Here is a 15,123-nt window from a genome sequence, read left to right on the forward strand (position 1 = left end):
CCTGACTAGCTGCCGCAATATGGAATTAGTTCATTAGTTTTTTGGGTGTTCCATTGACTATATTACTTTGAGCTGTACAATATTTTTTCTCATTGTGTGCCTTTTAAAATAAATCGTCTCCTTTTTTAATAAGGGTCCTTTTATTTGGTCAAATTCTTAAGTTATAAATGAGGTAGGTAGCCATGCCACAATCTGTCACCGATGGTGCCAGTTAGTGCATTGGAGATGTTAATTGTAGAAAACTATAACAGATATTTGTATGCTAAAGGAATGCGTCAATGAATCGCTTTACTTGATCAATTCAGATACTGGCATAAATAGCACAATAAATTAAAAACTGAGCTGAACATGATAGTTGTTAGTTGAAACTGGAAAGTATTAATTGTGCAAAGCAGTTGCATTGCACAATGATATGTAGGTGATTTAGAATCTAGTTAAAATTATACTGGAGAGTATCATTTAAGGAGATCAACAGAACTTCTTGTTATCGCAACTAAGAATTAATGCCGCGAAGACAAGTTCACTACACGCGCTACAAATGACCATGATTTACTGACAAAATCAAAGTAGGACTCTGTATTTGTTGAATACATATTACGCCTTGAGAAGGCTCACCCCCTCTCGGTATTTAGGGCGATGAAGTATCTGTGGCTGTTGGGGAACGTAGTACGTAACTGTATGATTACAAATGAGCTTGAGACAAATGAACTATAAATCCCATAATCCAACAGAAGTCAGTGTCTGGCTATGGCAGTCTTCCTCCAATAGAAAATGAGTGATGTCATTGTTAAAAATGCAAAAGAAACTCCTCTGGTTCTAAACCTTGTGCAACACTGCAACAAAACCGAGCTGCAAGATTTGACTTGCTTTCAATAATCTACAAAGCTATAAAACAGATTAATGAAATCAAAATAACGTTTGTGGGGGAGATCCCTGTTTTGGTAAGTTGAATGTAGTGATGTTTTATGTAACATTTGTATTAATGTCTTTCCATGAGAGAAAGATAAGGATAGGTGTGGAAGCTTTGACAAATAATAAAAAAAATCATTACAGCTAGTGTCTTTTGTAACGGAAAACTCATGCAAAGACTACAATACTCTCATTAACTTAGAAAATGTATATTTAGCTATATTTATTCAGAAATGCATAAGCATATTACAGTTGATAAATTTGATTTAAAATTCAAGTATTCAATTCTTTGAAATATGTATTTATATGTACTGTATGTGCACTGGCGTAAGCTCATACTCTTTAGCAAATGTTTAGTAAATCTGTTTTCTTGAAACTGGTAAATGATGCCTTAGCACGAAGGTCATTAAATTTTCTGTCGGTGTATCTAGGGGGAATATATGGAATTCTGAGCAGTGTTCCGTTTTTTACATCCATCTCCTAAGTAACAGCAAGGCATTACAATACAGTAATGCAGTGGGTTTGGTATATAAAGGTAATAATGAAATGGATCGAAGACAGGATTATACATGACTGGAATAGCGAATAATTGAGAATATTTTCTCGTGTCTTGCAGCTGTGCTGATGAGCATGGAAGATTATGACCACCTTTTTAAAATAGTTTTAATCGGAAATGCCGGAGTTGGGAAAACCTGTTTAGTGCGTCGATTCACTCAGGTCAGTTTTTAACTCCTATTATTTTAAAGCCATTTAATGCTGTTTTATAACCGATAAGAGTATAATTATTCTAATTTGACCGTGTGCTGAGATGTGTTACTAATACTAGTATTTTTTGGAAATTCTTTCAATGACCATTAGTGGTAGTTAAGTGTAATGTTATGTCTTACAAGTTTTACATACAAGATTTGACTTGCTTTCAATAATCTACAAATCAAATCTTTTGAGCTGGTGGGATGTTGCAGTTCTCTGTGTGGTGTCATTCCCACGCATAGGGGTAAGGAAAAAAGGGAAATTATCAGTAATGTTTTTTTAGCCATTGCAAACATTATTGGATAGTCATCTGACATCTATTTATCCTTTGTCATGCATAATTATTAGATACATTGAAGACAAAAATGGAGGCCGCCTTATTTGTAACATATTTCTGGAAACGTTACTGTAAAAAATGCTTTTCCATAAGTAGGTGTCTTGGTGGCAAAGCAGAACTCATCTCTATGCACTTTAATGGCATTTTCACTCACAAATTTAAATCTAGCTGCAAGGATTTTTACCAAGAATACTGTAGCATCGAATGAAAAATGGTTCGAGAATGTTTTAAGTGTCAAGTGGATAGGTGGTTTAGTTTTATTCATCCTCTGTACTTTTCATGCTTGCAACTAAATCTGAATCAGGTTTCATTAGTATTCATGCATACAAAGAATTTGAAATACTATGCTTGCTTCTAGTACACATAGAACCAAAGTGAAACTAAATGGAAGCTAAGGCAAAGGGATTGTAAAGACATGCATCTTGAAACATAAAAAGAAAATAAGAATTTCAAAATGTATGCTAATGAAAAGAAAATGTAAGCAGTAGGATCGGGCGATTTCGGTTTTTGGGCTAGTGAAACAGTTGCAAAATCACACCACTTGGATGACACTCGTTTCAGAACCAAAAGATGAATTCAGTATCTATTCTTTAAGAAACTAAAAGGTTATATGCAACAACATACGTAAAAGAATGTGGGGGGAAAAAATTTATGTGGAATGAAGGAGCAATGTCCAGGAGTGAGAGGCCGGGCCTGCAAGTGATAGCAGTCTACTGCACTGATACGGAGCCTGAGTCATGTGGAGGAAATATCCCACAGGGATGCAAGACAGCATGAATCTCAGCACAAGCCTAATTGTTACAGATCTGCTATACAAGTTATATTTTGAGTGGGGGAGGGATACTTTGGATAGAACTACTGCTTCATTTGCTGTGAAAATGTATTGCTGGAAAGAAAATGCATAGCCTAAGAGATGGGCAAGCAGATTATCAGGATAAACACAGAGGGTTATGCTGTCCACCTTCAAACTGCTGTCCAGGACAGGGTTTGGGGTGGGGGGTGGTGGAGCTTAGGGCTTTAGGCGGGGGAATCTTCTGGTGGTTGCGCCATCACATGACATTGAATTAATTTAAATACACAGACAAAGTTCAGTGGCAAATGGTGCCCTTCTGTGCCTCATTAAGAGTCTGAGTCAAATCTGCTGTTTCCAAAGACTCGACCAATGAAACGCCCTGCAGCTTGGGGCTGAACTTCTGATACCTTTGCTGAAAAGCCAGTGGGATGTTGCAGTTCTCTGTGTGGCGTCATTCCCACGCATAGGGGTAAGGAAAAAAGGGAAATGATTTATTTTATGTCTGGAACAGTTAGACACCATTTGTTTACTGTGATTGGGTGTGGAGAATGACGAGGTCCTTACACCCTTTTATAAAACTTGACAGAAGCTTGCTATTCTGAAGAAACAGTGAGCAGAACCAACAACAGCTGGATTCAGTGTTGTAATGAATCACTGAATCTGATAGATGTAGTAGCTATGAGTGTAACGGTACACGTACTGAAAATTTTCGGTATGGAGCTTCCGGTTCGGTACGCATATGTACCGAACGAATGCAGCAAATCCGGAACCTCTTGTGTCTTTCTGTGTTTCTCCTGAGCAACATTTGGAAAGGGGCGGATGAAGCCGCGCCACTACGCATGCAGGCGTACGTCCCAATGTGACGCTGGAAGGTGTTAATATGAATACAAGTACAGCACAGGAATTATTTAAAATCCTGCACCAACATGGATATTTATTTAGTTATGGTTTGACTCTTTTGAGACAATATTTGTATTGCACAGTTCTAATATGAAGCTGAAAGCCGCTATTGTGAATACAGTACAGATCAGGTAAGTTAATGTGCACCTTTAATGGATATTTATTTTATTTTTATTTACTTAAGAGTATTTATTTTGATTTACTTTCAAGTATATTTGAGATTTTGTTATTAATAGGTTGCAGCAGTATTGACAGAGACTTCTTATTTAAGAAAGACAGTCATACTGTGTTCAGTAAATCACTGTGTAATAAAGAACAAAAGAAGCTATCTATCATAGTTTAAACGTTTGCCCCTGCTGTACCAAAAACTGTAACTTCAAAACTGAGGTACGTACCGAACTGTGATTTTTGTGTACCGTTAAACCCTTAGTAGTAGTATAGGAAGAAGCAACTGTTATTTGTTGAAAGAAGGTGTGCCAGAGGTTTGATGCTATAGTTGTTTTAAAGTTTAAATTGTTACAGTGATATCAAAGGTCATTTCTCAGAGGCGATGACTGGAATGTAATTCTGTCATTGGAGATAAGTGTGTGTGTGTGTGTGTGTGTGTGTGTGTGTGTGTGTGTGTGTATATATATATATATAGGTACAGCAGAATAAGGAAAGAGACACTACTGTAGCAGAAGGGCGACATGTTGAATCTCTAAGGAGCTTCGCTGGAATGTTGTGCTTGGTATTGTAGTTTTAATGAGTTCTGTAGATAGTTTAAGACACTGTAGACATTTGGACAGAAGGGGAAACGGATCCCAGTTTGTAATTTTGAAGTATATTAGTCTTGAGTGAACTTCTAGAAAAGCGCTGAGAACTGACTGTTTTAATGGCATGGTAATTGTGGAAATAGAAATTAGGAGAGAGAACCTAAAGTGCACAAAATATCTTGAGAGGACTGGTAGCTGTGTGGTATGGGAGATTTCCCGAGAGGCGTCTGTCTGAATGATGCATTGGCAGAGTCCAGGGAGGTAGGTGCCTGTTCTACACATTCATGCAGACCCCTTCCATTTTGTCATGCCAGTCCAGCCTGGCTTTGATGACATAGCATGTGACTCAACTGGTTGTGGGTTCAAATGCCATGGCTGGCAGAGTAGTCGTATGCTGTTGGACCCTTGAGCGTGGCCCAGCTGGGCCCTGCCTGACGTCTGCCACCGGTTCCTTTGTCTTTCCAGCAATAAATTACTGCTGTTCCTTCTTACACCATCTCTAGTTCGGTGCTTCACTAACGAATCACGCAGGTTCAGAATCATCAGAGTTCATCAATTGTACATGGTGTCTATAAGGTAAACGGGGTGAAATACACATCATGTATGTGATTACTGAAATGGTCAAAGGGCAGCAGGATGGTAAGGCAATCTGTGACTCGAAAAAACTGTATCCTCAGGTGTAAATTTCTTTTAGTGTCTGCGTCTGTCTGTGTGCTTGCGTCTGTGTTTGCGTCTGTGCATCTGCATCTATGGGTTTTCTGCATGTATCTGAGTCTGTGTGTGTCTTTGTGCGCCTGTGTCTATGGGTGTCTGCGTCCATCTGTGTTTGCGTCTTAATCTGTGTCTGTGTGTGGCTGTGGGTGTGTCTGCATCCGTGTGTGTCTTTGTGCATCTACATCTGTGTCTATGGGTGTCTGCGTCCATCTGTGTTTGCGTCTTAATCTGCGTCTGTGGGTGTGGGTGTGTCTGCATCCGTGTGTGTCTGTGCATCTACATCTGTGTCTATGGGTGTCTGCGTCAGTGTGTGTCTTCGTGCGTCTGTCTGTGAGCGTCTGCGTGTGTCTGCCTCTGCGTGCACATACCTTGTGATGGCCTAGCATCCCATCCAGACTGTTCCCATTCTTCTGCCTCGTATTTGATGGGCTCTGGGTTTTCCTCGGCGCTGCACCGGCTATGCTGTAAGCTGGATGGGTGGCAAGATTGATGAGATTTCTCAGTATAATTGTTATTTTTTTGGGATCCCAGCCGCATTTGACCACATTTCGCTTCTGAAACCCAGCAACATTTAAAGTTGTACATTATCCCTGCTGAACCACACTAGCCCATTTGTTACCAGATTTTGTTTTGAATTATTGAATATTTTAATATTTGGCAGCCTGGGGGCTCTTTGGGTAGCACTGATACTCTACATCTTAATGGCTGGGAATTGCCTGCAGTGTGTGACTGTGTCACTGTGTGTGCATATATGCTCTGGGATGGAGTGTCATCCTGTGCCGTGTGGTGTAGGCTTCAGGCCCTCTTGCAATCCTGATTTGGTAGTTGGACGGACGGATGGACGGACAGATGGATGGATGAATACAGTGTATTCAAAATAGATGGAACTTGTGGAGGACCTAACTACCTCCTTTTCACCAAACTAATGAAACGCCAGTCCTGCTAACATGGAGTTGCCACATCATGAATCACATGTTCTGTGATAATATTAAGTGTACGTGATTTGCTGAAAAATAGTAATAGCAGTTCCATTAATATTTTTAAATTGTCAGTGTTTTAAATATTATTGTATTCCCAGGAACGGGAATACATATGGTTTTGGGATTGGTTTGCTACCACCGAAACAGATACTTCTCTCTTTAATAAGATGTCTGAAGAATTTGGCAGAACTTTTTTTGGACTTTGCAGACATATTGTATGGGTGAAGTTGGGACTGATTTTGAGTCAACTGTACTAAAATTGAGGCCGCAGGAAAGGGTGACTATGGACGACACTTGGTGTTTTTAACACAGTAACTCCTAAAAGTATTTGATGGATCTTTTTCCCAGGAGCATCATATAGGTGATCTGGGACCTATTAAAATCTGAGACAAATATCACCAAAATTGTGTCACAGTGGTGTCACATGAAAGAACAGCCATTGGCACAGATCTGGTGACCTGATTACATGTAGACAAGTCACAAAATTGGTCTTTTAATAAAGATTTTTTTCGGATAGGCGGGGAGAGAGTGTCGGGGGGCTAGAGATTGTAGCGGTTGGGGATGTGGGAGGAGTAGGGAAGGTGTGCTGGAAGTCCCAGTCGGATGAGGTCAAAAGCACAAAATTGTCTGCAAAGCTGTTGCTCCCAGCCTCCGATACTGGATGCCCTATCAGTCATGACTGTGACCCGATATCCTGTTCATGGAAATCACAAGCAGAAGTAGCAACAAGACACACTCCACCCTGAGGCTAGCATCTACTCTGTACAGTGTAATTATTTCTGCTATAGTTTAGATACAATTCTTACTGCACTCATACGCAGACTAAGTAGCAGAAGTGGTGTCCCATATTCCTGAAAAAAAATGCCCCCCCCCCCCACAGCATGTGGCAGTGCAAGCAGTTATATTCCTTCACCTCGAAGTACATTTAGACTGCTGGCATATTCCCATGAATCGTCACACTGCTATGTCAGTGAAAAACGTTGGTCCAACTGTTCCACAGCCAGGGCAGAATCGTCATCGTTCCTCCAGAATTCAGTGTCTGCTGCAGTACCCTGAAATGTCTGAGAAGTATAATCCCCTTATATTCCAAGTACTCTGGGTAAGCACAGGGACTGCCACGCCTGTTTGCAAGCTCAGAGCTACTTTCACCCTTATTCTGTGAAACAATGAAGGGGCGTGTCAACTATAACAATATCCAGTGCTTTCAATTTCTCTGGATGGATTTCATCCACCAGTTTTTCCCACTACTGAGGCCTCGGACAACCGTCGTGACTTCAACTGCAGTGAAAGTTTCCGCACTGGTTTAGGGTGTTCTTCAAAGTGTTCTTTCCACTGCTCAGGAACATCCCCAGCATCGGTCAGCATTTCTCCAGCCGACAACCAAGAGTCTACATGACCATCGTAGACTCCTGCCATGTGCAAGCTTTCATCTCCTCAGCAGCTTTCCCTGTCATCTTTCTGATTGGACGTTTCTCATGAGACCGCGATGCAAACATCCTGCTTCAGCTTGACAGCTTCCCTCACCACAGGTGTTCACCAAGGGGTCCTACAGTTACTGCTATGACGAGTATCGACTGTCTTCTGACCACGGCTATTTGTAGCCGCTGCAGTGATTATCACATTGAACATAGTCCATTCAAACTCATTTTCCCTGCTCTCACTCGGCACACAGGAGAAGTTTTTCTGGAGGCATGAGTTGATTTTTATCTTGCACAGAAGCCTCTTCCCAGTGCATCAAACCCAACGCATCACTGAGAGGAGATTGGTTGAGAGCTCTGCCCCTCTGTTCACCCGCATGTACAAAACACATCAACTTGACTACAGAGTTAAAAATTTGACCTTTGGCTGAAGTAGCTTTGGTACTGTCTTCACGTATGAGCATCATTTCAAACATAGACTTTCGTTATGGACAATTCGTCCAAGGACATGATGCCTCTGGAGTTTAGAGTCAGGAGGTTAGGTCCACATTGGTATGGAGAGACCCCCCCCCCCCCCGGATTAAAGAAGGCTGGTTCCAGAACCCTCGCTGTATCTGGAGATAAGGCCAGTGCTTAATAAACTCTGAGGTGCCACAGCTAATAATGGCACAGAAACGTACTGTGGCCCTGTTATATGTGGAGGCAGGGTGCACTGACATCACACGCAGAAATCAGTCTTTAATGATGATAATGTGCTGTTAATTTTTTAAGCATAAAACAGTACAATATTTCCTATCAGCGTCCTTCCCCACCAAAGAGGTAACGCTCCACATTCCCAAAGCCTTTCATTTTGTGAGTGGAATTCAGCACATTTATTATTGAATGTTGGTCAATGATGCTGCCCTTTGTGTAATTTCCATGGCGACAATTTTTGATTTGAGCTTCTTTTTTTAAAAAATTTATTTATTTGTTTATTTATTATTTTTTTTACATGAACGTCAGAATTGTTCAGGGCCTTGCAGCAGAGAAAAGCCTAAAACCTAGATTAGCTAATGAGTCACTGATTCACAATCATTCTTTTGTTGTATCCCTGGTGGTGTTATTTTGGTTTAATAATATGAAATTATTTTTTAAATCCACGAGAGACAGGAGAATTGCACATGCTCAGTCACTACCTGGTTTATACCTTCCTGCTTTTAACGCATTTGTCTCTGTTTTAGTTATATTATTCACATTATAATGTAAGACCCCGAGGCAGTGAAGTAACACTAACTAAATATTGCAATGACCGATAGAAGTGTTCAACACCTCAAATTTTTGCTTCTTCAAAACAGCCCCCTTTTACTTCGATGACAGCACTGCAGACTCCTGACATTCTCTGAGCCAGCTTCCAGATGTAGCCTGGAATGCTTCTCCAGCAGTCCTGAAGGAGTTTCCACAAGTTCTGGGCACCAGTTGGCTGCCTTACTCTTACTCTCTGATCCAACTCATCCCAAACCAGCTCTATTGGGTATAGGCCGGGGAGGGTGGGGGGGGATTGTGGGGGCCAGGTCATCCGTCACAGCACTGCATGTCTTTCCCTGCTCATATGATAATACAATAACATAACCTCAAGGTGGGCTTAGGGTCACTTTTCAGTAGGTGTGTCCATTCTTTAGACTGGTACCGTATGATCCGATAAATCAGTCCGATGGGGCGGAGCTAAGACGTATTTTTATTGTCACTGCATTTATGTTATTTACTAATATTGTATTTTCCTATCTCCCCCCCCCCCACCCACGCAACCCCCCCTGTCATTCTGCTGTGTCACATTTCAGGGCCTCTTTCCACCCGGTCAAGGAGCCACCATTGGCGTTGACTTCATGATTAAGACAGTGGAGATTAGAGGGCAGAAAGTAAAGGTATGTTTTCTCAAGTTGTCAGAAATGCTTAGCGAACATGAGTTGTGTGATGCTGAAATTAAAATGCTGAATGATGTATTTGTGCTGCAGTTACTGTAAAAACCAGTAGCCATCTAACCTGGTTCAAGTTTGCTGTAATGCTAAATTCTCCTGCCCGCAGCACTTATTTTGATTTTAATTCGCTTGTGAAATCGCAGATAGGAGGGTCTTTTGTTAATACTAACCAATTAACTTGTATATATTGACAGAACAAGATGAAAACTGTATATTTTAGTTAGTGGTGAAATGCATTTTTTTTGTAGTTCTAAATCTGTATGTGAAAAACATTAAAAGCACAATCTGCTCCCATTCTTGCATGTTATCACTGGTGTTCTTAACAACATTCCACAGTTGCAAATCTGGGACACGGCAGGACAGGAGAGGTTCAGGTCCATCACCCAGAGCTACTACCGCAGTGCCAATGCGCTTATCCTTACGTATGACATCACCTGTGAGGACTCCTTCCGGTGCCTTCCGGAGTGGCTGAGGGAGATCGAGCAGTACGCCAACAACAAAGTCATCACAGTCTTAGTTGGTGAGAGATGATTTTAAAATATGTATCAGAAACATGCCTTTATCTCTCTATCTCTGTTCAGAACTTAAGCGGTATGGTTTGTAAGTAATATGAACATGCAGAATGTTTGTACTCTTCAAATTACATACAGAAATCACTATAGTCTGTAGCACTAGGCTGTTCTGCTAGCCTTGTATAGTGTCAGCGTGCAGTCAGAGGGTACTGAAGTAATAGGTGGTTATGGACATTGACAGTTAGGATTAGGAGAGCTTTAGAATTTCATATGTTTTCTGGACGAGCATTGGGGTATGGTCAGGATGGGGATTAAAAACTGGCACATCGACTATAATACTTAAATTTCAGAGAACTCATTTTTGTGGGTGCATTTACTGCTTAATTTCATCAAAAGCCATTGCCTTTAGTTCTGTTTTTGACTCTTACCTATTGATTTTTGCTGTCTGGTCTGTGCATATGCGTGCTATTGGGAATGCTGGTAGTGTGGAAGACATGTCTTGTACTCTTCCATAGGAAGCACTACATGTGCCTCCATAATGAAGAAATTGAAGTTATAATTGATTAGTGGTTCCTGTACTGAACCAGCTCATTATAATTAGATGATATAGAGCATATTTTGAAATCATGCCCTTTTTATGACCAGTCTGTTGGCTACAGGTAAAGTTAATACATATTGAAAACTCAGTCTGTAATACTACAAAATTTCTCGTGTCAAAAATTGTTGTGTAGGCCGATGTTCATGTGAAGACTTGAAAGTACTATAATTACCATAAAGAAATTCCTTTAATAATGAAGCCTGTACTATGAAACTAAAATATTGGAGGATCAGTATATACTGTCGTGTATATAGGTGTCCTCACAATTAAAGATTAACTGACAACAAACTATGTTTAATGCAAACAAACTGGATGTACATTTTTCCCCTAACAAAAGACCTGACAAGTATACTAGTTAATCTTGTCAGTACTGCAGTTTGCACATTTTGATCACTGATCTTAGGTGACACATCAGGCAAAATTATGGCGCTATACTAAAACATTTAAAGGGATTGGAAAGGAAAAAAAACACAAATTACATTAAAACATGCTTTTATAAAATCTATATTACTCAGTCTTGTAGTACTATTCTTATAGCATTGCAACATCACTGCTTGCTTGATTGCTAATGATGAAAAAGGAATTTTTGAAGAAGGATAATAAGATCGACTTTAATTTGGACAACTTGCTACCATAGTGTTACGTCATTTGTAATATTTAATATTTTTTCCTCCATGCACACTTGTGTACTAGTGAGCTGATACATTTATTGAATCCTAGTTTTTTTTATTCCCTTCCTTTAATCATTGAATTTGATAATTTAATAATTGGCTTCCTGTAACTGAATATTTTTTGTTTTGCAGGGAATAAAATTGACTTGGCTGACAAACGGGAAGTTTCCCGACAGAGAGCAGAAGAGTTTGCAGAGGCGCAAAACATGCATTACCTGGAGACGTCGGCGAAAGAGGCAGACAATGTGGAGAAGCTGTTCCTGGACTTGGCCTGTGAACTGATACAAGAGGCCAAACAGAATGTCCTGGTGAACAACGATGTGTCCGTCATGCCTGGGGAGGGCAGAAGCATAAGCTACTTGAACTGCTGTAGCTTTCGTTAGCTGTTTAGCAGTCGGCACGATTCTGCCATAAACGCAGGTGGCCTGTGTCACTTCAGTGATGAACTTCATTCTTTCCTTTCCCCTTAAGTGAGACATGGTGGTGTGGAGCGATCGCACATTTTGTGTCCTTGATAGATTTTTAGATTTTTAAACTGCTACTTATAAAGAAACTTGGTTTGGATGGATTTGCCTTCAATTCTAGATGAAACTGCAAAAGCACAGCACATATATATGTGTACATGTGTGTATGTGTGTGTTTGTGTGTGTGTGTGTGTGTGTACACACACACGCATACAAACATAGGCAGCTCTCGACTTGCGTAAAGCCGATTTTTAAGTAAATCCAGACTTGGGCAAAAAATATTTGGAGAGTTTACGGAAGCACTAATGCAAAAAAGGCAACATCCGCGTGTAAGTAAATGTACACTTTACCTTTTCATTTATTTAATATGTGTTATTTAGAATGTGTTACTAGTATATTTCTGGCTTAAGTGTTTTTTTGCTGTAAGTTGTCTTGAATGGCATGGGAAGGTAAATCTCACTTAGGGGACTTTTGTTGTGTAGAAGGATTTGTGGGATGGGCTACGTACGTCAGTCGAGCTGCCTGCCTATACACGCATATACATGTGTATGTGTGTGTATTATAACACTACCAAAAAAGGGGAAACGCTACTTTTCATGGATAAATGTACTGTTGGTTGTGTCCCACAGTACCTACATTCTCCAAAGCAGAACTTAATCTAGCTGTTGAAAACAAATATAATGGCCACTAAACGATTATTTGTGTCAACAGTACAGTTTTTAAAAACCATTAGTTTTAGTTTCTGTCATGAATTGTGAAATGGCCATAATACCCAATGGTCATTTTAACCGTCAGGCTCGTTAACAGCACTGAACGGGTTGCCTTAAGTATTGCTATTATGTTGTATTAATTATTTGAATACAAATGTAACAAGTTACATCTCAGTGGTACAGTATGTCATCCTCATCACTTTACACACCTGTGTATTAGGAACCAAAATTCAATTAAAACACCCTGGTAATGGCCACTGTAATATTAATGATTTATCTTGAATCCATACAAAGCAGTTAATTATCTTCACGTTCAGTTATTTGAAGAGTAAATTGGTGAAAGCCGATTTTTCCTTTTTTGACGTTTTCATGGGTTATCGGACACTTCCTCCGCCTTAAGGCCTGCTGGGTTATGTTCATAGCTTTGAGTAATGGATGAAATCTCAGAAGCAGGAAGACTGATCTGTAGTGGCAGTGAAAGTAAAGGATCTGGAAATAATCTCTGATTTGTGTAAATAAGTATTAACAAAAGGTTTAGCCTGTGCTTGGCGGGAATCTGAACAGTCACACAGCATCTTACACATTTTTATTTTCCACTCATACAGGGACTTTGACCTTCAGATAATCCGAGACAAAGAAGGCTTATCACAAGTCTTTTGCTTTCAGTGCTGATCAATAAAGTCAAATCTGTGAAGTAACATTGACTTAAATATTTCTATAGGATTTTCTCTAACACTTTACATCAGCCGCACCTTCATAATGCATTCAAAGCACAGTATACCCTAACATCCAAACATACCATAACTATAAGTTTAAATATATATAAGTAACAAGTATTTTATGATTAAACAACAAAATAATGTTTATTTAATGTATATTAAAGCTGTTAAGGTATGTAAGGATATAGGAAGGTATACTTACATGCTGCTTATGAATGTTCTATGAATGCATTATGAAGGTGCACTGAATGTTCTATGAATGCATTATGAAGGTGCACTGAATGTTCTATGAATGCATTATGAAGGTCCAGTCAATGTGAAGCATTACCCTTTCTCCATTTTAAACTGGACCGTAAAAGGTTTGATCTGTGTAAAATGCACCACCCAGTACATCTGTCAGCTTTGCGATACTTCAAAGGACATTTACGAGGCATGCAGCACGCATGAGATTTCTTTCCACATTTTAATGTTTGTCCTGGATATTTTGAACTGGAAAATTTTATTTAGTATTAGCTATTCAGTATTTTTTTTCCTGTGTAACTATGAAGTTATGAAGACTTAGTTTATCTTTTTTATAGTTGAAAGTATTATTTCTTTCAGGCTCTAATTTGTAATTTAAGTACATGCGTATTATATTGACAGTATTTGCATTCTTTAACAGTCAGTTCTTGAAGGATCTGTATAAAAAGGGCTTTTTAAATATTACTGTAATCCTTTATTTGTATATTTCTTTTCAATTTTAATATAACCAGTCTGACAGTTATGTGCAACAGTATATTAGTGCTGCACAGTATGTTTGTATACTACATGTGAGACCTTCATTTCTGTATCTGATTCACAGCCCAGCTAGAGTTACATTCCTAGCTGGGCTGTTCAGTGGTTTTGTCTAATGTGCACTGGCCTTGACTTTGAAGATATTAGTTATCCAATAAAGGAGAAATATTCATTAATCTATTTCAGAAATGTAAATTAGCAACATATTTTCCTGTCACTACATTCAATTACTAAGTGCATGTTATGGGGTATTTAGTTTACTGTATTTTTTACTTATTAAAAGAATATTTAATAAGAATAGTTTATGTAGTGCCCTCGATAGTGTTTGGGAGAAGGACATATTTTTCCTCGATTTACCCCTCTGCTCCACAGTATAAAGTTTCAAATAAAACAATTCAGACATGATTAAAGTGCACCTTCTGCAGTTTAATATAAACATATTTATAGACCTCATGTATAGTTCACTGAATAATTGGCACCCTTCATGAGCAAAAAATTAAGAGCATACATTTCAAATGTTGTTTTTAAGCATTTAGGGCAGCTATAGATTTAACACAATCATTCGAATGCGAAAGAGTTTATTGAAAAAAAAAAATATATATATATAAAATGTATAATATTCCTACAAAACATTCAAGTTCCAAAATTACTGGCACCCCTAAAGAATATTTCAAATAAAACAGAACTTTTTTTAATTAGTCTCCAGGAACTGTATTGTGGTTCCTGAGATTCTGGATAATATACTGTATATGAATTCACATGAATTCCTTTTGTGATCAAAGACGTCTCAATTTAAACCAGGTGACAGTTGATCTAGACAGATTAGGCAGTGGTACAAAATACAGTTGAAAATACTGATAACGACAATCGGAGCAATCATGACAAAGTTTTAGGAGTCTGGAACAGTTGCAGATTTGCCAAGAAGATGATGTTTGTGTTTCTTGCTCCCACACACACAGTGAGGGAGTCAAAGAAGCCAAAGATCAGGTCTCATAACTGCGCAGTTTATGGGAATCTCAGACAGCATTGTGTCAACAAGCTCTTTGAAAAACCTGCACAAAGGAAAGTCTTACTAAACACACCCTACAAATTGCAGCATGCAGACTTATTAGAAGGGTCATTGATACAACTGGAATTGTGTACCAGGATACTTTCACCCAAAAC

The 15,123-nt window shown here is 39.2% G+C and overlaps 1 protein-coding gene across 1 annotated transcript; it reads left to right on the forward strand.

Annotated features, from left to right (window-relative positions):
- Positions 1-805: 805 nt before the first annotated feature.
- On the forward strand, positions 806-14,139 carry rab30 (RAB30, member RAS oncogene family). Its single transcript, XM_048984291.1, has 5 exons — positions 806-941; positions 1,526-1,626; positions 9,374-9,457; positions 9,848-10,031; positions 11,425-14,139. Exons 2-5 carry the CDS (start codon positions 1,534-1,536, stop codon positions 11,673-11,675), a joined length of 612 nt encoding a protein of 203 aa, XP_048840248.1. The 5' UTR covers positions 806-941; positions 1,526-1,533; the 3' UTR covers positions 11,676-14,139.
- Positions 14,140-15,123: the final 984 nt, after the last annotated feature.

Source organism: Brienomyrus brachyistius, chromosome 18 (assembly GCF_023856365.1).
Source record: "Brienomyrus brachyistius isolate T26 chromosome 18, BBRACH_0.4, whole genome shotgun sequence".
NCBI lineage: Eukaryota > Metazoa > Chordata > Actinopteri > Osteoglossiformes > Mormyridae > Brienomyrus > Brienomyrus brachyistius.